Below are 23120 nucleotides of genomic sequence, written 5' to 3' on the forward strand. Positions count from 1 at the left end.
ACCTCCCCTTGCAAAATTATTTTCTGTGCCTCATTAAATATTCATCAATCAATAAATCAATCAATCGATTCGTGCCTTAGTTTATCTTGTTTTCGCGGGATTTTGTAGATGTGTGATGATGTAAGGAGTGGAGATAGAAGTGAGAGCAAGCCGGCGGCACTTAACTGAAAGCAAAACTAGTATAATGTGACAACACGAGCAAACGTATTCAATCAACAATCAGTCTTTATTTCACTTTCACCTCAAAATTACAGCTAACGGTAACAGACTACAATAGTCTTGCCCGAAACAACAAAAAGAAGCTAACCGCAAGCAGACTGCAGTGAAAGCTAGCCGCTTGAAACGCTAACGCTAACCCTAACCCTTAAACTTGGGTTTAGCTTTTTAACCCTAAATTTGAAATGAAACCCTAGCGTCAGACCCTAACCCTAACCCTTGGGGTTTAGGGTTAAGCTTTTTTCGCTAGGGTTAAGCTAAGGGGTTAGGGCTAGGCCTGTAATCCCAAAACTTTAGCTGACTTCATCGTTTTGAGAAACGAAAGGTTTCCTTTGTTTATCGTTTGTAAAAGAAAAGACAAAAGAAGCCGCGCGAGCAAAAACCTTGTCTTTTTGCATGTGTAATTTTTCAAAAACGAAACAAAGACCAGTGAAATGAAAGACAGGACATTGTTAAGCACACGTAAACAAACCTGCATGCGCAATTTGGAGCTGTTTCGATAATGTTCGATTTAGTCAGAAAGTCCAGGGGCCGTTTATTCCCGCCGCTCTTCAATTAATTTTCATCTTTTCCTTTTCATGTGGATGCTTGGGAACAAATCAGTTAGTAAGTGTCTTTTCTCTTTTATTCAATGCAGCACATTGCTTTCTTTTGAGAAAAACTATATGCAATTGATTTGTGATCTTCTGCTGCTTTATTTTTGCTAAAGAATGCTGTATTAATTACTGCTGATTAAGTTTTAATTCATCTTCTTCGCTGTCGTCTCAAACGCATCATCGTCGGCTTGTTCTGGCATTTTGTTGGCGTAGTGTAGATGTAGTCGTCTGTGTCGTTGGGAGCGTTTGAAATTCTGCATGTTTTGAACGGTATTCTTAACATCTCTTCTGGATTATTTTTGCCCGAGACTGTTTCTGCTCCTTTGCCTTAAGTAACAGAATTAGTCTAACGTAATTCTGGTAATTGATAAATGATTGGCTTATAGGCAAATAAATAAGGTATGTACAGCTGTAATATAACACTGTAATCCATATGACAAGCATCACCACAGGTGCAAAATATGCTTCTCCCTGGAAAAGGATTGATCAATTTATAAGAGTTAACCCAGTCCAGCCAACTGATTTTTATTTTTTATTTGTCTAAACAGAATGTGACAAAGACTTTGACTTGGTTTTTGTGATTGATGGCAGTGGAACTATTGAGTACGCTGGAAGGGGAAACTTCAGACGGGTGCTGAATTTTGTGAACAAAGTGATTGAAGTATTCAGGATAGGCTTTGGCCAAACCCACGTTGGTGCAGTCATCTTCTCATCATCGCAGTACGTTAAAATAGTGTTTGGATTAGGAACTTACTACACTATAGGAGAGCTTCAGAAAGCTGTTAGCGATATTACATATCCCTCTGGTGGGGCATACACTGGAAAGGCCCTCAGATTGGCTAATACTCACCTGTACACACCAAGCCAAGACAGGGAGGATAAACCCAATGCTTGCATTGTCATCACAGACGGAAAGGCAAATGATGACATAGCCGGCCCAGCAAATGCTCTACGAAGTAAAGGAACTACCATATTTGCTATTGGTGTTGGACAGGACTATGATAGAGTAGAGTTGGAAGAAATGGCTGGAAATCCAAGAAATGTTTACACAGCTGACTTCAGAGACTTGGACAATGTCATAGAACAATTAAAGCAATCTGTTTGTCCAGGTAGATTTTTTTCATTACTCACTATGGTTTTCTTTAACCATATATAATCACATCTGACATGGTTGAGTAAACATGTGTCTGCCTTGCACACTCAATCGTTGGCTGCTATTACTCTCACAACTGGAAGTTAGAATGTAAAAATGTGGTGAAAAATTTTTACATCCCATATTTCACTTTGTATTTCACAAATATGTGAAAAAAAGAAGTCACGCATGTCACATAATCATCAGAGACTATTAGTAGCACAGTGGTTATTTCCCTACCAGTGACATAATCCTTACAAGTTCTGGGACATTCTTCAGATCTCTGAACTCACTTTAATAAAACAGCAAGAGAATTCACTTCACTTGTCTAAACATACAAAAAATACTTACAGTTAGATAAAAAGTCACGGTTAAATTTAACTGCCTTGTGCCATGGGTGAAAGACTAGCGAAGTAGTCATGCGAGTCACATAATCTGGGGATTGCATCATCAAAGCCTACCATTAGCACAGTGGTTATTTCCCTACCAATGATGTAATCTGTGCAAGTTCTGACATGTTCTTTAGGTTTTCTGAACTCGCTTCAATGAAACAGCAAGAGAATTCACTTCACTTGCCTAGAAATACAAAAAATGCTTGGAAAATTACAGTTAGATCAATGACTGTCGCTCCTGGTGAAATAACATTTCAAAAGAAGCTTGATCTTATTCATTACCCTGCCTGAAGTGAAAGTTGCAACGTCAACACATTCCATGAAAGACATAATGCTGTTTATTTATATATTTTAGCGCATTGAAACATATTTTTTCTTTCTATGAGTCAAAAGCTTAAATATCAATCATTTCACATTAAACACGCTAAATAAAGATCAGACTATTCGTAAATTTTCCATAGATTAATGATTTATTAGATTAATGATGGTTACCGACAAAAAATTAGCTGCAGAGCAAGAACTGCACCACAGGGTTAATATGTTTGAGAAATATTACATGAAAATAGCTAGAAGAAATTGAGACATTATTATCATAACATTGTTTTGCCAAATTTTTTTCTTGCATTTTCAATAGAATTTGATGGTGGTTGGAGTGAATGGAGTAAATGGAGTATCTGTACTAAGACAATCAGTGGCATACAAACAAGGACAAGAGAATGTGCCAATCCAGAGCCAGCACATGGTGGGAAACATTGCAGTGGAACCAGAGCACTCGTAAGGGAGTGTAGCAACATGTCCAGCTGTCATGAAGGTACAGCAAGATACAATAAGTAACTTATTTAAGGGAACATACATGTACATGTAAAGTGAAGGTCTCTACTTCTGAGTCCAACTTAAAGAGACAATAATAATGACAATTAAAAAATAAAACAAAATTATTCTGCTAACTAAATACTCATCTTGTAGTTATCACTGAAAGTATAGTCTTCAAAATACGTGTAGAAACTCAATAATTTAAAAGTTATCAATATTACACATTTTTTGTAATATACTTAGGTCCAGGCCCTCTCTTTGTAAGGCCATATGTTGGGCATGCGCAGTTAGATTAAAACCCAGAGCGCATGATAGCCAGGTTGTGAACAGTTTTATTAACCGTGCGCAGCCGGTTCATAATTTGGCCAGCGTTTTTTTTGTTGCACGTTTTTTGTTCCTTGTTCCTTGGTGACGGTCACGCAAGATTTGAGGTTTACTAGCAATCACTCGTTTAACATCGAACATTCTGCTCTCTGTTTAGAGTGAAATGTATATTTTTGTCATTCGAGTGTTTTACCAGAAGAGAGGACTGAATAATCACATAGGGAAACCAAAGACTGCTTGGACATGTCCAAGCTATTTAAAATGAAACCACTATGTCAGACCCAGGCCATCGCTCGCCTGTAGTTACAAATAATCATTCACCTCTTTTAAAATATTTACGAATACTCTGCACTCAATTTGTGTGAAATATTTATTTTTGTGTTATTCAAGCACTTGGCTCGGAGCGAGTACAAGTTGTACAATTTACTCGGAACATGTTGAATGTTGCAAAACAACAACTTGTTTTCTGGATATTCCAATTTTTGTTTTGAGTTTATTTTGGGAATCGAAACGAAGATTGCAAGCCCAGCAAGAATGTGTCAAGTCACGGAACATACGTCATTGTGCCAGGGGAATTACCTGCTAAATCATGCAGTCATGCAGGTATGCGCTATTTATACTTGCAAAACATCGTCAGATGACTCTAAACGGAGAAATACAACGTGAAATGGACTTCTTTTTAATGCCATTCATGAACTGGTTTGGGTTTATTTTATTGGACATTCGGAACAAAAAAAAATATTTGCATGCGCCAGGCATGTGGTTTAAAGCAAGAGATGAAGGACTCAGTTCACGCACACTCCGTGACTCATGCAAACACGACTTGCGTGTTTCTCAAGTGACTGCTTTTCTAAAGATTTTTTGCCATGTGGTGCCGTGCCTTTCTAGACAAAGAACTGAAAAAGGTTGTGAAACATTAACCGCACGGATATAAACTGTTTGAAGTTTCTTGTTTGGTTTTGAGCTCCAAATATTACAATTCTGACAACGAGGATGGGATTACAAGTACCCTTACAAACGGTATCATTTGGGGTCTCTAGTGCACCAGCCATTTTCCAGCATATTATGGATCATCTGCTTCAAGGAGTGAAGTTTACCATCTGTCGATGGATGACATCCTGGTTTCAGGCCGCTCCACAAAAGCACGGTATCCGACTGAATCGGGCCAAGTACCTACCTACCTACCTACCTACCTACCTACCTACCTACCTACCTACCTACATACATACATACATACATACATAATTTCTTGTTGCTCTACTCAGAACTTGAGGTCATGGATGTTAATACAGTTCTGTTTCGTAGGCCAACATTAGTTGGCCCACTCATCAGTTAATATCCATTATCTGGAGTTACGTTAACTACGTTACACATCAATGTTGTTATACGCGACTTCAAAGCGTAGAAAAAACCGTTAAATAACCGTTATAAATGCGCGCGCTTGGTTACTTTGTGCTGAGCAATAAAATTTTTCTAAACAAACTTGCACGCGCTGTGTAGACACTTCACTATTTTAAGCTGTGCTTCAAAATAAACTTCCGTCGGTGTCTGCACGTCGACACCAGTTCATTACGCTTATTTAGCGTTGCTAAATTTGGCTTCGTAATAATAATAAACTTCTCTGTTGTGCACAGGTTGCAACGCTTCACAATATTCGTGTAAGATTTCGCTCTTGCCAGAATTTTCCAATTGATTACAAAATTTTCTCTTTTGTTTTTTCTTTGTTCGTTTTTGAATGTCGTCTGGTGGTTTCTCCACCTCGATTTAAATTCTGTTGCTGTAAGCCCCACGTACGATTCAGATTTATCACTTGTTGTGACGACTGCTTGGTAGACTATTTCTTTAGAGAGACACTCTCCGTTGAGGGGACACTCATCCTTCTTCCTACAGTTGCACCCAGTTCTTGCCGCTTGATCTTGTGGCGGTTTTGTGTTTGTGCTCAAAATGGCCTTGTTGTGCCCATCAATAATCTGTTGTATGTTCAGCATGCAACTGTAGCTCAATTTCAGAGTGTTTCTGTTGAAGATCTTTCTCAATTTATGCCCTACCGTAAAACACTTATCGATTAGACAGATAAACTGGCGTCCTATGTTGATTTTAACATTCTTATTGAACGGTGGGTTAAACCAGATTACATTTCTAGGTCGATTGCGTTTTTGCGAAGGTGGTCTTTGTGGTGTAGGCTTAAACTCAAGTGTATAGTTGTATCCGCTCTTGTTAAGCGCTTCCTGGTAAGGTGTTGCCGCTTCGGTAAAGGCGTCTTCATCGGACGAGATTTCCGAAAGTCTTCTGTTTACCGATTCAGGAATGTTTTTACATGTATGTATGTATGTGTCTGTATGTATGTATGTATGTATGTATGTATCTGATGCGACGAATAGCATAGAATTCAAATTTTCTGAAATAAAATCACTAAAATTTATAAACTGGCCGTTAAGTGAAGTCTTCATATTTCATCTTGTTTATGGATCATTCTTGCCAATAATTTATTTCCTGCAAAATTGACAAACACTATGATTATCATGTGGCGAGACAAAAATCTAGTGGTTGATTTTTTTGGTCGCCATGTTGGAAATGAAGGTTTGCTTTCGGTGAAATTACAGTCCTCGATTGCCTTATGTTTCCTTTAGTGATCCCTTTAGGCGACGGATACATACATCAGATACATACATACATACATACATACATACACACACACACACACACACACACACACACACACACACACACACACACACACACACACACACACACACACACACACACACACACACACACACACACACACACACACACACACACACACATACATACATACTTTATTGACGCTCCCTAAAAAGGGGTTTTCAGCTCAATATAATAAAATTACAAAAACAGATTAAAAATTTAAAAATTTAGATTAATTAAGAATATAAGTATAATTATAAGAGTTGTGGTACTCCAACGGCTAAAACTTTAGTTTTGTCCGGATTGATCAAAAGGGAATGTTTACAGCACCACTGAGATATTCTCATGAGATCTTCGTTCAAGGCAGAGATAGACGTGGATAGTTCGGCAGGTGAGAAGGACAAATACAGTTTGCAGTCGTCGACATAGGAGGCAGATATACAACGTTTAGGAACAGAAAGGAGGTCGTTAACATAGATTGTAAACAGAACTGGACCTAAAATAGAACCTTGTGGAACTCCGAACTCGAGTGTACTTTAGAAAGTGCATCACCAATTCGAACGCACTGTTGTCGGTCAGAAAGGTAACTCTGGAACCAATCTAACGCACACTGGGAAAAGTCGAGACTTTGCAGCTTGGATAATAAGATGTCGTGTCGAATACTGTCAAATGCTTTAGACATATCTAGTAAAACCATGATCGAGACTTTCTTGTTATCCATAGCCTGGAGTAACTTGTCCGTAACGTACAACAGAGCTGTTTCTGTCGAGTGAAGCTTTCTGTTTCTGCTCTGATGTACTGCCAATTTATTGTTTTTAATTAGATATTCCATAAGTTGTCCATGTATTAGCCTTTCAGTAACTTTTGAAACTATAGGCAATAATGAAATGGGGCGATAATTGCTAGGGACGTCTGGAACTACCGCATTTAAGAATAGGCGTAAATTCTGCCGTTTTCCATGCACGTGCGAACGTGTTGGTGAATAAAGAGTTGTTCACAATGGGGGTTAAATTGTTGACATTGTACAGGGTAGACAGTCTTAGAATTCTAGAAGATATTTTATCCATTCCTGGAGCCTTGTTAGATGGTAGTCCTCTAATCACCTTTTCAACTTGACTTTCTGTGACTTGGTGGAGCTCAAATAATTCCGGGCTAACGTTGAAGGACATATCTAAAGGAGTCGGAACATCCAGATTTACATTAAGTCCATGATGTAAAGCTAAGTCACTAGCTTTTTGAGCAGTCGTACTGCCGTCAGAAGTAAAGAAATCATTTAATTCGTTAGCAAACCCAGTGAGATCTTCAGAAGCCATAGAAGTATCTTGATGTTTATGTGGTAGACATCGATTAATGATTTTCCAAATTGAGTTGGAATTTCCATTACTATCCAGGATCTGAGTCCTGACGTGAACTTTTTCAGCCATGCGGCAGGGGCGGATCCGGGGGGGGGTGGATTGGGTGGCTAGCCACCCCCCTTGATCCACCAGAAAAATGAAAATAAACATATTAAAATAGAAAATAAGGACAATGTCTATCCACCTTTCATAGTCAGGCGGCCGTTCAAAGTTAAGGATAGGCTAAAAATTTCCACGCACGTGGGTGAGCAAAACAACGCATATCGTTCTTTCCTGTCAGTTCGTGGCCTGTCAACTTTAAATTTCAATCCATGTTCATTTCATACGAACTAGACTTTTTCTCCGATATATATATAACTCAAGGTAAGTCGAGGAAAGAATATTTTGCCAAATTATCAAGGAAAAACAGTGGTTTAATAACTTAATTGACACCTGTATAAAGCTGCTCAGAATCGCGGAAATCACGTCTAAGAGGCTTCAACTTTTCAAAATTTTCTGAGGGGGCATGCCCCCAGACCCCCCTAGGGGAATGGAGCCTACAGCTACATGAAATATGGGCCTCATACCCAAAAGAATTTGCACTCCCACTTTCAAAAAACTGCCTTAAAGCCTGAAATCCCCTACCCCCATAAAAAAATCTAGGGCTTGACCAATAGTAAACAAAAATATTGGTAAACAGCCACCCCCCTTTGAAAAATCCTGGATCCGCCCCTGTGCGGATCTCCCTTTTCACTTCTTGACGAAAAAATCTATATCCGTTCCAATGGAGAAGATCATTTTCCATGATATCAAGAAACCCTTTCGCCTGGCTTGTGATGCGTCAGCTTATGGCGTTGGTGCCGTAATCTCCCATGTGATAAAGAATGGTGAAGAGAGGCCCATTGCATTTGCCTCTCAGACTCTTTCTGCTAGTGAACGGAACTACGCGCAGATTGAAAAAGAAGCACTCTCGATTGTATTTGGGGTGAAAAAGTTCCATTGTTATCTGTATGGGTGGCAGTTCACATTGATCACAGATCACAAGCCCCTGGTCACCAAATTAGGACCCAAGACCGGTGTTCCCACACTGGCGGCTGCAAGAATGCAGCGATGGGCCCTGATTTTGGCAGCTTACCAATATGACATTCAATAATTATCGGAAATCTGCTGAACATGCCAATGCTACCGAGACTGGTGCAGTCGACGGCAAAGGATGAATTAGAAACTGAGGTGTTTGCGCAGATGAACTGCCTATTACTGCTGGAGACTTGGCGTCTGCTTCCAGAAAAGATCCAGTTCTAGCTCGTGTGTATAATATGACCTTGCATGGGTGGCCCCAAGCCATTGAGGATCTCTTGTTACAGCCCTATTTTTCACGCAGAGAGGAACTTTCTGTGGATCAAGGCTGCGTGCTGTGGGGGTCGAGAGTGGTTATTCCCGGAAGGTATCGGGATCGCCTCTTAGATGAATTGCATCGGGAGCATCATGAGATCTGCCGCATGAAGTCATTAGCAAGAGTGTATCTTTGGTGGCCAGGACTGGATGCAGACATTGCTCAGAGGGTCAGTGGTTGTCAAGTCTGTGCGTCAGTCGGCAAGTCTCCACCAAAGGCACCCATACACCCATGGAAATGGCCTGTCAAGCCATGGGAGAGAATTCACATTGATTTTTTTTTTCAGAAGGACAAGTCGACTTTTCTTATTGTGGTTGATGCCTAATCCAAATGGTTGGAAGTGATTCCTATGACAACCACGACCAGTCTGAAAACCATTGAGGTATTGCACTCCTCGTTTGCTCGTTATGGTCTGCCCGAAGAAGTCGTCTCCGACAATGAGCCTCAGCTAGCTTCAGAAGAGTTTTCTCAGTTCATGAAACAGAATGGTGTCAAGTTCACCCGTATACCACCATACCACCCAGCATCGAATGGAGCTGCTGAGCGTTCATTGCAGACAACTAAAGTGCCCGTACGAAAATTCTGAGCGAGACATTGGCGAGATTCAAGCCATAAAAAATTTCGCTAACGAGCGATACTGAACGTGACAATAATCGGCCTGACACGAGCGATAAAAATGGAACGATAAATGGACGAGAATGGAGCGAGACATTTGTGTGGCCGTGACATTTGGGGCGATAATCCACTGAAATTCAGGCCATAAAAAAATCACGCCATTGATTGAGACATAACGATAAATGAACGAAAATGAAGCGAAACATTTGTATCGTCTGGCTTGTCTGCTAACTATGTATAATTTACATCTGTATTCAACAGGAATCCTTCAGCAGATCTCTACGTATAAACTGCGTAACTATATAATCACATCACAACAAAAGTAAATTTAAGTCGTTTATTTAATTATGTCTACAAGTTACGTTTGGATAAAATATAAAAATGGCAACATTTGTAGTTACATTTGGAAGGCGACGTGTTCTAATCAACAGAATTGCAAAATATGAATGTTAACCGATCGAGGAAGAGTCAAGGCATCTTCTTGCTCGCTGCTATTTTAACGTATATTGACCCGACATCGAACATGATTATAAAAATTTCCGTGCGCTGAACTCTTCCTGACAATAAGATCTCTACAGATTTATAATGCATGCTCACCTCACTCTATAATCTTTAGCTTGTTGCATTTCTTGTGGTAATAATGTCCGTTATAGCTTAACACAAGCGCCATCGTTGGAAGTCCTTGAAGAATGAAGCCAGCTTTCAAGACAAACATGATATGCCGCTTTCACATTCCACAGACAAAAGTAAAGCTGCTAATTACATTGACATTGTTTACAGATACCCGAAAAAAATCGCTTTCTGTAAAGTCGAAGAATTGCAAAGGAGTTGTTCTTCTCTGACACAGTCCTTGCATGTGAAGAGACACTGAAGTTTTCCCGCTTTCAAAGAAACGGTCAAGCTTCTTAAGTCAACGAGCAGACTTTCAAAGTAGACCAATTAAATTAAGCGTGAGCATGTCAAAGGACGTCAAGATCGAATTACAAGCAGCATGCGTTGTCACAAGAGGAGGTTTATAATTTTGTCCTCCGCGAAAGTAATTGAAAAAAAAGAACATATTCATTAAATGGTAGTCAAGCCGTTTGATTTTCGAAGTGAAAACGAAAAGCCCGAGGAGATGTTCAGTTCAGGGGGCTCCTGCAAGAGACTTGAAGCGATAAGAGAAGCAGACGGTCACCACGCAATCGAATTACTCAATGTTGTACACAACACTGGCAACGAAGCACGCCGAGAAAAAAACTTGAATATGTCGTGCAAAGGAAGGTTCAGACTATTTCATTAAATGTTATTATGGATTTAAACAAAATTTCTTTCAATCTCTCTCATGTGTTGTATTTTGCCTGCTACAGTAGCGACTTCGGATGGACATCTTTTTGAACGGAACAAAACGAACACTTGTTGCTGATGTATATGTTCTTGAAGCTAAACTTCTTCAACGACAAGAAGCGAAACATTTTGTACATACATCTGTATACTAGATGCTTGTAAAGTGTAGGTAAGATCTTTATTTTCCTTTTCGCTAATTTCTGAAGAATGTGGTAGTTATTCTTTATTATTTTGTGCTTCACAAATACATGTATGTCACACGTGTTCGAATTTTATGTTCTTATTGTAAAACAAAATAGGTTTTTTAGCCACCAAACTTTAATTTAGCCAGAATTTCACCGATAAACCAGCCTGACTAATGTCTCGTTACTGCAGCTTAGGCTGATAAACTCGGGTCGCACTTTATCACGTTCACTCACGCTATAATATCGGCAATAAACAAGCCAGACAAATGTCTCGCTCAGTCGTAATAGCGAGACAAATTCGTTGTCTCGCTCTGTCTTGCTCAGTTTTCGCCTCAAAAATGGCTTTATGGCTTGAATCTGGCCATAATCTCGCCCAGTCAGGTCACAAATTTTCGTACGGGTGGTCCTGGCTAAGCAAGTGCTGGATATTAAAACAAGTAAACTCAGTCTGGAGCACCGGCTGGCTAACTTCCTTATTATGTACCCCAGTTTGCCACATACTGTCACTAGACAGTCGCCAGCTCAGCTTTTCTTAGGATGGCAGATCAGAAATTACTTCACACTACTTAAGGCCAACCTTAACAAAGCTGTGGAAGAACAACAGATGAAACAGAAGCAGCACCATGATGAAGGAAGATTAAAGGCTCGAGTATTCAAAGTAAATGAGGTGGTTCTAGTTCATAACTGGCGATATGGAGTTGAAAGGTGTAGTTGAAAGGTGGATGTTATAAGTGTTACGTTTCAGGGTGCCATTTGGTAAGATTTGGGGTAAAAAAGAAAAGAAAATTTTCAGATTAATCGTTATTATCTACTTAGTAATAGTAATTGGACTGAGTGGAGTACAATTCAGGGAGTAATCGGGCGAGTAATTTCAAAATCGGCCGAGCGCGCAGCGCAAGGACGATTTCAAATTACGACATTCGAGGTTTGAAATAACAACATTCGAGGTCAGGAAGTCTTTGAGAATCTTTGTTAATGTGAAAAAGTCAGTGATAAATTCAATTTGTTGTACAAACAGTGAGAAAACAGCAAAAAGAACTCATTTAAATGTGCACGATTGACGGGCGAATGGCGTAGGTGTCCAATTACAGATATCCAATTTGAAGTTGTTCAAATTGGATACCTGTAATTGGACACCCACGTGATCGCGCGCCAATTACGCGACAAATAGGCGCGGGCAGAACCAATCAAAATCGAGAATTTTGTTAGAGATACGATTAAATGATAAATTAATTGACCTACATGTATCACAGAGCTCTCAAGCTCATACTTGTTTCCCCAGAGGTAGAATGGTAAACAGCTCGACTGCATGTTTCCTACAGGGTTCTGGGGTATGCTCCCCAGACAATTTTTTTTTTTAAAAAAATCTGTTTAAACTGGTTTTCTCAATTCTGGGTACATATGACCCTGTTTTTGAATCTCAAAATGAAGTTGTATTTTACTTTGGTCTCAATTTTCTTACTCGGTAGTCTACAGAGAATGACAAAATTTCCACAAATTTTCCATGTTTTCTTAAATTAAAACTGGTTGTTAAAAACAGAAAACTGCTGTATTTTTACCCTCTATCCTTGACAATCTTCTTTTACAAGAGACTTTTCGTGTATAATACATAAAGCACAAGAACTGAGAAGACTTTTCGGTGAAAATATATGAAATATAAAAAGAAACTACTGTCTGTAGTAATGCAGGTGCAAGTTTAGTTGTACATGTACGTGCAGGACACGATCGAAAACTCGAGAACGTTTTGACTTCACGAATGGATTTCAACATTCTATTTTGCACAATTTTGCCTTGTGAACTGCAAAGCAACACAAGATTGCGAAGAGAGAAAAGAAATTTATTTTTTGGCTGTTTTTGGCCCTAAGTTGAAGCTGAAAAAGGAGTTTACCTGGCCAGGCATTTCGGTAAAGCTATTGTCTTTCTTGTCACTTGCAAGCAGATGAAAACGAAATGTAACAAAAGCACAGCCAAAAACCTTTTGGGATTTCTTTCTTGCCCTGAATTTGATTTCCTTCCAATGTCGTTTTCTTTGGAAACTTCTTCTTTGCTTTTTACTGTTACTTCTAATTTACTTCCATTTCATTTTCCATTTCATTTGTCGGGTCAGGCAGCCGCCTCTATCGGGTTTTTGACCCGAGACTGGTCTCTTATCTGGAACACTGCTCCCATGGATGAGTCAGAGTTCCATGGACCGATAACAAGTGGTTCTAGCTACTACCACGGTCTAAGAGTCACCCATTAATTCATCCACACCACACAGTGTTGCTGAGAGCACTGACACCGAGAGGGTGAAGGACTGTTCAGTGTCCAAAAGAAGGAACAGGTTGCACCGTGGAGGAGGTATTGTCGAGGAGTCCATCACTCCAAGTTCGCCGGGGTTGACTTGTCAGCAACCTTGGTATCACACCTAGAACGGCCGAAAGACGCTGTTGATTCCACTAAGCAAGATGGCGTTGTTTACAGGATTCCCTGTGAATGTGGCAAAGTTTACATCGGTGAGACGGGAAGACCTATTCAAGACAGGATCAAAGAGCACGACGGGGACATCCGACTCGCCCGTACCCAGACCTCTGCCATTGCAGAACACACCAACAACACCGGCCACTACCCGCTTTGGAATGAGGTAAAGTTTATTGATCGCAACCCACACTGGTACAAACGCAGGGTCAAAGAGGCAATTCACATAAGACTTCACCCTAATAATATCAACAGGGATAATGGAATTGAAATTCCTGAGGCATGGATGCCCACGATCAAAAAACACAACAACAGGAGAACTGTGCGACAGCGGACCGCTGAGGGAACAACAGGACACAGAAACAGCGAGGATCGAAATGCGCCAATCACAGCTGTTGAAAACCAACCAATCACAGCGCAGCAGCGTGCTTTATAAGTTCACGCACAACCAGTCGACCTTGTCGCCTGATGATGACTAGCAGTGTGCAGTCGAAACGTCGCGATCTCCATCACACGTGACTATGTCGTGAGACAAACGAAAAATACTTTATTATTGTACTCTACCACGATGAATAACCACAACATTTTTTACGATATTAACCTTGGTATCCTCAGCGGGAAAGGAGACCACCCAAGAGACTTATTTGTGAACTTTGAACTGAACTTTGAGAAGGAGACCACCCAAGAGACTTATTTTGTGAACTTTGAATTGAACTTTGAGACATTTGTGAACTTTGACTTTTGATTTGCGTAGTTTAGATGTTACTGTCATTTCATTCCTGTTAACAATCCTTCTTAGGCTCTTATACTTAGGTCCAGGCCCTCTTTTTGTAGGGCCATATGTTGGGTATGCGTAGTTAGATTACAAACCAAAGCACATGGTAGCCAGGTTGTGAACAGTTTTATTTGGTTTCGAGCTCGGAATATTACAAGACTAACAGAAGTACATTTTGTTATTTCTTTCATCAGCATTTCCACTAGGCTTTCGAGTGGGGAAGAATCCGTCTCTTGGCGTGATGGAAATCTACAAGAACAGCAGCTGGCAAAAACTTTGTACCAGTAGTTGGGATATCGATGAAGAAAATTCGACCTGCAAGGCCATGGGTTACTCTAACACTGGTGTTTATGATAATGGGACGTGGAGCACAGACGACAATACCTCAAATGCCTCAGTACACTACAATTGTAAAACACTAACAAAATGCAGAAAAATGGTCGATAACAAAGTGCAGTTATTATGTAAAGGTGAGTTTATATTACCTCATTCCCATGCCATGTAGAATTTTTGGCTTGATGTAACTTCCCATCCCCATGTAACACTGAAAATGGCTGTAGAAATGTTGGACAAATCTGATAGAAACGACTATTGTGTGGTTCCAGAAAATATCCATACCCCCACCACGGATGGTTTTTTGGTTTGCACCCCACCCCTTAGGAATTTCCGTTCGAAAGGGGTCGTTAATGACCCCCCACCCCCAAGAATTTCCATTATTTTTAAATATGAACTGTTCTACCCCCTGGAAAATCTAAATGGTTTTGTTCTTTTGAAAATGAAGACTACAACTCAGTTAAACAATTATGCCTTAAATCAAACTCTATCTGCATTAGAAATATGTGACGTGTTACCATCGTTCTACGGATACACGTAATCTAGCTTTGGACATCCTTGCTATCCAGTTTGAAATAACTTCTATGTTGATAATGTGTAAAACTTAGTATTAAAAGTTCAAACCAAGTGTCTTGCATTTTTCTTTCTTCTCTGTTTTGAGCTGAAGTCTAATTCGCCTCCATCACAGAAGCGTACTCTTAAAGGTCTGGTTTGCTTTCAAAACAACTCTTGGCGAAGTAAATAAAAATTGCAACTTACAGCATTCCTTGCTGTCTTAGTCATTCCTCTAAAATTCTGTATTGTAGTCTACTAAAAGCTTTTCTTTCATAAAAAGCGCCTTTGATATCGTAAACATCTTCATGTTCGGCCGAAGTAATTTTACTGGCTGAGAAGAAATAAAAATGCTCCTGTCATGAAATATCATATCCTTTAAAGAGACAACCTGTTACCAAACTTTCCCAACGTAGCGATTGCAATATTAAAATGAAACAAGTGCAGATAAAACGTCTTCCATACGTCGGAACAAAAACGAGACACCAGTGGGAGTCTGGGGATGCATTTTGCCTGTCACTTCGGCCATTTTGACTTGGTCGCGAAGAAGAACGAAGTAGCGCTAGCAAATGCTAGGAAACTCAAATTATGATGTATCGGTAAACCTCATTTCAATAGAAAGGAGCTATATATTTTTTGCAAAACAACGTACATAGGTATATACTTCGTGCTTTGGATAGATCCTGTGTTGCTTCAATTTGTTTTTCATGTTTCTTCACCCTCTGGAAAAGAAGTGCCCGTGAACCCCCTCCTCCCCTTGGAAATTTCTGCGGATAAACCCCCTCCCTCTCGGAATTACCAGTGACCATCCGTTGGGGGGGGGGGTATGGATATTTTCTGGAACCACACATTGATAGCTTGTAAAACTGGATTGAAAGTTTATGTTAATCCTGTGTTATATTAAACCAGCGCCAATCAATAACCAGGCCCTGAGATATAAGATGATCATTTGCATTGGCAAGAAAGTTGGTTTGATGTAAAAGGATGTGTTAGAAAATTCTGTAGTTTTCTGCCTTTATGCTTTACAGTTAATGAATGATATAGGTGCTTATATAGCGGTTCATTGCGCTTCACAATTAGAATTATGGGATGAGACCGAACATCAGCATAATCAGGCGCCTTTGGCAGCCGCTATCTGTCCATGTGTATAATCTCATCCCACCAGCAGCCAACCAATAGAATAGAACAATCCACAACACCGGGAACTTCATGCCCTACTCTTTATGATGAGTGTGTGGGTTCTTTAACGTCCCCTGCTGATTATAACACTAAAGAAGCAGGAGACAAGGCCTACGGATTATCGTCCTTATTCGAGAAGACTAGAACGTCTAACCATTTGCAGACGTCATTACAAAGGCAGCGCGTTCTCCTCAATTATTTTAAGACCCTGAGTGTTGGTCCGGTGAGAGAGAGAGACTTTATTTAATGAGGTTGACCCGTGACAGTTACTTAAGTTACTGATAAACTTGGGGCCCTCAGCTTAAAATAATTAGAATGCTAAAAATATATTATTTACAATAACTGATCCGGTCATCCGGTCTGGGAGTCGAACCCGAGACCTCCCACACAGCAGTCCGGCACTCTACCAACTGAGCTAACCAGTTGGTGATAAGGCTGACTGGCCAGGACGTAACAGCTGAACAGGTGCAAGAACCCTTAAGCAAATAAACCAAATAAAATAATAAAAAAATAACTTATTAAGCATAGTTTTATTTGCAAGACTAGTGAGATAATAATTCACAAGCCATGTGTTAAAAAAATTGCAAAAGCAAAGTCAACGTTCTTTTTTCCTGTCCTGCAATAACCTAAAAAGACTTTAGGGTTTTCAGTTAAACCAATTTACTAACATAGCTTTTTTATTTAATTCCACATTCAAGTTCCTGTACGCTTAAATGGTGCAAATATAGAATATGGTGGAAGAGTGGAAGTATTTTTCAAGGGAAAATGGGGGAAGATCTGCCGCAATAAATGGAATATTGACGATGCAAAAGTTATTTGCCGACAACTTGGCTTCAAAGGAGCCGTGGCTGAATTCATTGGGTCAGATGTCAAGGGTGAGGATGCAATTCCTTTTGTTATGTCTGACGTAGCCTGCACTGGAGATGAATCTGAATTGGCATCCTGTGAGCGCACTGATGGAAAGCTTAATGTTGACTGTCAAAAAGATGACAAAGGTGCTCAGGCATTGTGTGAACCAAGTAAGTGATCATTTTAATACAAGCAGTTTTGATGATAATTACTACTACCATTGTGTGTACTTTCACCCAGTTACTGCAAAATCTAAACCTTAACAAAATTACGAAAAGTACTTACATATCATATCTTGTGCCAAAGGTTAAGAATCAAATCAACAAAAGTACTAGACGATGTGAAGTCCTACAAAACTCTGTTTAATGGGAATGCTGAACTCAGCTTTTAGACACACGTGATGACTCTTTACGAAGGTCTGATTATAAAGCCAATAATAACGTAAATAAACAGAGACAACACTGTAACTAAGTTCATAGCTAAGAACTGGACAATTAGCTAATCATAATGAGGCCATTGGCTAGTATCCTTAACACTGATATCAATTATTAAAAAGATGCTATACTTACATACAATTTAGAATTTTATGTATATCATAATGTGCGTAACATTAATCTTTGCTTTCAGAGAACCTTTCAGAGAACAAAAAAGTGTTGAGCACGACACGATCAGTTATCGATGTTGGCAGAACTGAAACTACTCGCTGCGCCCTAAAAAATGAGACCAGCTTCATTAGATGGTTCAACAACAAAAATCAAGAGATCAATTCTACATCTGGGGCAAGAATTAAGGTGAACAAAAATGGCGAATTGATCATAAAAAAAGTTCAGCTGTCTGATGGAGGAACCTATGAATGCAGGGGATTAGAATATACTCAGTACTTCACTATCTATGTCAATGGTAGGTTAATTTTTCTTTTTACTTATAGTCCATCAGCTGAGATCCGAAAATTTGGGTTTATGGCTCACTTGAGGGCCGGTTCGAAACAGCCAAAACATTGTCTTATCTTAATCTTTGACTACTAAGCATCATAAAAATGTATGTTAGCAAGGATAGAACACCCCTCATACATCTTGGATTTTTGGGAAAGGCTACAAAGTTGCTTGTATTCTTTTAACATGAACGGAATTTTGAGGCTTCAACTGAAAGCCAATTCTCCCAAAAATCCCATAAAACATCATCGCAATTGTCGAGTTCACCAGCAAAGAGATTTGCAAGTCGCTTGCAAACCATCTAATAAAGCTGCAACTAGAACTGTACCTAGGAGAAGCTCTAGTAGAGATGGAAGTCAGCCAAGCTCAGCGATTCTGCCAGATCAATGCTTGTTTTGTAAAAAAGTCAAAGTACAAGCCAAACACGAAGACTAGAGAGAAGCTCCACAGAGTGCTGGAATTTTGCAACGATGAGACAATAAGAGCATGTGCTTCTTTTTATGTACAAATAAGACACTGCTAGGAGTGAAGTAGCTTATGGTGTGAATGGAATATGTGCAAAAGATCTCATTTCTAGCAAAGCCAAGTACCACGCTTACTGTTACAAAAGTGTTGTAATTAAGAATGATTTATTCCAATACAAACAAAGGTCAAAGGTAGAATGAAGCAGATTACCCATTACAACCTGAACGGTTGCTCATCCAATCCCACTTCAGATTACTTTGATCCATTGAAGAAAGCCAAGCTGAAGTCTTTTAACGATCTGTAGGCTGTGTGTAAGGTTCATAACAAGGATCGAGTAGTTCCTCTTCATATGTATTTACTCAGATAGAACTTCTCGGACAGTTTCATCAGATTGACATAAAAGTTATTTTCACCTACATGTATCCTCTTGGCCCTCTTCCTTGGTCCCTTGCTGATACTTATGGACTTGCCAATCCTTATGATCCCACGAAAGATAATTAGTAAAGCCAAACTCTCCCAACAGCTAGAGCGACACACCACAGTCACCGATCGAGAAATAGCCAGAGAATAGGCAGGTACAAAACTTGGATCGGATCAACTCGGACCGCCAGTCCGGGTCGGATCAGCTTGCATCAACTCGGATCGACTCGGATCATCAAAAAAATAATAAATTGTAGGTTTAGTTCCTCTCAGGAATGGGCCAAATCAACGTTTGGAACTCCGTGGCGTGGGGTTCACCCGTCATTTTGTTTTACTTTCCTCTCAGATCAGGTTACAATCTCGTCCCTCGTGGTTGCATTACCACGCACTGCGTTTATACATGTTCCATCATGGACCTAAAAGATGTTGAAGGTGAGGAAGGTAAAACCCTTAGGTAAAATCTAGGACTGACGGTCTGAGTTCATCCGATCCGAGTATTGTACCTGCCTGCCAGAGAATCGATGTAATGGCAGTCTTGCAGAAGTTTAAGATTTCCTCTGGAGCTGCATTCCATGTGGTCGCTGAGAGAGTGTTTGAGTTGTTATTGCGGTTTTCAGTGAAATGCGAACTCTGAAATTCAAAATACAACTAACGATTGCGTTTTTCGCTGCCGTCAATCATAATTATGGCGACAGCCAACGAACCATGAAAAACAGAAACAAATAAAATGGATCGAAATCTACCAATCACAACTGACATATTTGACCTTTTGACCCGGTTGAAGTGAACTTCTGTTTCCCGAGAGGTCCGCTAAGATGATTGACGGCAGCAAAAAGCGTAAACCGTTGGTTGAGGATTGAATTGCAGAGTTCGCATTTCACTGAAAACCGCAATAACGAGCACGTAGACGTAGTGTTCGAACAATAAGATATTATTATACAGTCAAACCTTTCCTTATGGACACCTCTATAATGCGGTCACCTTCTTCTTTGGTCCGAAAGAGACTAAAATTCATATAAACTCTTCTTCTGTTTAACAAACACATCCATACTAAGGACGCCCTTCCCTGTCCCTTTGTTATCCGTATTAAAGAAGTTCCACTGTAGTAACCTTTTTTCTACCAAACCCAACACAATAATTATTTCTTCCAACAGCGAGATTTACTAAGAAGAATCCTCAGCAAAGTCTTATTGCTGACATGTCTGGGATTATATGCTGTAGTGCTGAAGGAAATCCAAAGCCACTGATTGTGTGGAGCAGACAAGATGGAAAACAACTGAACAAGGAAAGATTTAAACAACGTTCTGATGGTAGTTTGCGTGTCAATCCAGTTCACCCACAAGACAAAGGAACATACATCTGTACCATGAAACAAAATAAAGGAACTGAGAGTGTCACAAGCGAAGATCAAACCATAAACGTTTTTGTCATGAGTGAGTAAAGAATTGTTTCATTAGTCTAAATAAACATGCCACAGTTTTTGATAAAATTAATAACATTGATGAAAAGCAGTACAGTAAAAACCCGCGAGTAAGAACCTAATTTTTCCATGTTAGATATGGCTTTACCGTATTATAGGAAATTAACGCTACTGTAAATTAAGGTCTTTGAAATTAACGCGAATTAAATTAACCCAAATTTGAGGGAAAGTTCTTTTGAATAAAGGAAATTAACGCGAGGGGCAGGGCAAATTTTCTGTCGCTAAAAGATATTTTGGCTGTTGTACCGCTCTTCTGAAAGCACGAATAAACTGAAAATATTGCAGATGACATCTTTAAGGCTTTAACAAAGTAAAAAACTGAAAAATAGTGTACAGAAAAGAGAAGGTTTTTCGTTTCCTAGTTTCTATGTGTGTTCGGACAGTAAACAGTATCTGGAATGAAATTAAGGTCTTGGAAATTAACGCTGCACTTAATAATGATGTGGAAATTGAACACAAAAATTAACGTGAATTTTGAGAATTCGCGTTAATATCAAGGAGCGTTAATTTCGTATAATAAGGTATCTTCTAATCCAGTTTTATTTTTTGTTCTTTTCTGTAGTTTGGCCAAATATTCAGCTGTTAGGACCAAACAAGCCGATACGAGAAGGAGAAAGTGGCAACTTGACTTGCAAAATTGTTCAGGGTTTACCTGAACCACAATTATCCTGGTTAAAAAATGGAAAACCTCTGCCCAATGAGATGAACAGAACGTTGCTCTTAACAGATGTAACAAGTGAAGATGAGGGAAGTTACACCTGTAATGCGAGCAATGCCGCTGGTTTTTTCACTGACAGCAAAAATGTTACTGTTGAAAGTAAGTTATGTTTATTAATGAATATACCAAGCGTCAAAAGTATTGTAATTTTATTTTGTTACCTTTTATTTTCTCAGTATGTAAGCCCATTGTATAGCACAAAGATCTTCTCTATGGTAACCATGAAAAGCACATGCATTCAGTTAAATGTAAATTATATTCATGGGTTGTAATGTCGTAATGAGTAAGGTACATGTAGATAAGGTGGGTGGAAAACATTGAACCCCATTTCACTCTATGCTGTGTTTTAAAGAGTCAATAATGGAGGAACATACTGGTCGTAGGCTGGAAATTAAACAGCAAATTTTTCTTTAATTTTTTTGCTTTTCAAGTTCCACCTAAACTGAACCCTGAACTCAGGGATCGTTCTGTTCCATTAAACTCGACGTTTACCATGAAATGCACTACGAGCGGTGATCATCCACTCCAAATCAACTGGACTAAGAACGGAGTAGATCTTGGTAACAACAACAGTAACACATTCACGGTGGATCGCGTGACATTCAAGCATGCAGGATTGTATGGATGTACAGCTGTAAACAAGGCAGGAAAAACTTGGACCACTTTTTGGATTGATGTAACTGGTAAGGCACTGTGTGAATTAAAATTGAAACTATGGTTTCCTATCATGCGTCAGTTGACAAAGTTAACGACAATTTTGATTCAGTCATACAGTGAAAGGTGGAAAACTTTGTAAATCAAGTGATGGCATCAATAGTTCTGTCACATGTTGACCTTTTGTTGCTAATAAATTATTAAACATTTAAACAAATTTACCCATCAGGACTTAACTGTTAAGTTTCTTCACAGTACATGTTTTTTTATTATTATTATTATTTAAAAGGCATTACCGTAAATGATCTAATAAACGCCCGGGCATCTGTTACATTTTTGGGGACCTAGGGGAGGCGTTAAATAGATATGAGGCGTTTATTAGAGAGAGGCGTTTATTTCAATTTAACAGTAACAATGTCAACAAAACAAATAGGATGCGTAGTTTGCTAGAGGAGTTAGATACAAAACAGAGTTGGTGAGTAGGAGAAGAATCTTATCTGTGCTAATACAAAACCTAGAGATGTTCGATATCGACATTTTCATCGTCATCGGGTTCAACTATGTTGGCGTTGTTGGCCTCTTCGATGTCTGAGTCAAGCAAGAAACTAACTATATTGCGTGATTTTACTCTATGGAGCAATTCCTTGGTTTTGGAGATGATTCTTGGAGGGGCGTCTATTGGACACGGAGCGTTTATTAGAGGGGGTGTCTAACACAAACGTTACACTTCAGGGGAGGCGTTTATTAGATACGAGGCGTTTATTTGAGAGTGGGCGTTTATTAGATCATTTACGGTATTTTTATTAGCCTTTTTGTCTGGAATAACATTTCAAAGAAATCAGTATTAAATGTGTTTTACAGATTATAATCTAGATAATTAGTAATTCCGGTGTGAGTATAGGTATGAGTTGGCTTTAATCATCTCATATTAAACCAGCGTGAGTAAAATAATTGTTTTATTTAAGACAACCATGAGACATAGTAAATCTTGCTAATTTTATTTTGTAGAAAAGACCTGAAGAAAATTTTTTTCAACCGCGTTTGTTGGGCATGGTTTAATAATGGCTGATATCCAAATATCCAATTACCAAGCTTAATTAAATTGAAAATCTTGAAATGCAACGTCCAATTCCCCAGTTTTTAAAAATTCATGGTTAAAAGGGGCAGTTTCATATTCTAATTGTAAGCTGTTGGAGCAATAAATTTATTGAGTGAAATCAGGTCTATACTTTTGGAGGGACATAACCAGTCCATTGCATCTAAGCATGAACATAGGTCATGAAAAAATGTTCTAACTGGGTATCAAACGTTGC

General features: G+C 39.3%; 1 protein-coding gene across 1 annotated transcript in view; it reads left to right on the forward strand.

Moving 5' to 3' along the window:
- Positions 1–1366: 1366 nt before the first annotated feature.
- LOC144628277 (fibroblast growth factor receptor 1-A-like) overlaps positions 1367–23120 on the forward strand; it is a 39629-nt gene continuing 17875 nt past the window's right edge. The window contains exons 1-8 of the mRNA XM_078486350.1: positions 1367–1921; positions 2971–3147; positions 14420–14695; positions 16988–17308; positions 17778–18038; positions 20110–20388; positions 20998–21252; positions 21585–21836. Coding sequence (XP_078342476.1) covers positions 1834–1921; positions 2971–3147; positions 14420–14695; positions 16988–17308; positions 17778–18038; positions 20110–20388; positions 20998–21252; positions 21585–21836 — 1909 coding nt within the window. The 5' untranslated portion in view covers positions 1367–1833. The remainder of the gene's footprint in view (positions 1922–2970; positions 3148–14419; positions 14696–16987; positions 17309–17777; positions 18039–20109; positions 20389–20997; positions 21253–21584; positions 21837–23120) is intronic.

The sequence above is a fragment of the Oculina patagonica genome, chromosome 10 (genome assembly GCF_052425735.1).
Source record: "Oculina patagonica isolate OP01 chromosome 10, crgOcupat, whole genome shotgun sequence".
NCBI lineage: Eukaryota > Metazoa > Cnidaria > Anthozoa > Scleractinia > Oculinidae > Oculina > Oculina patagonica.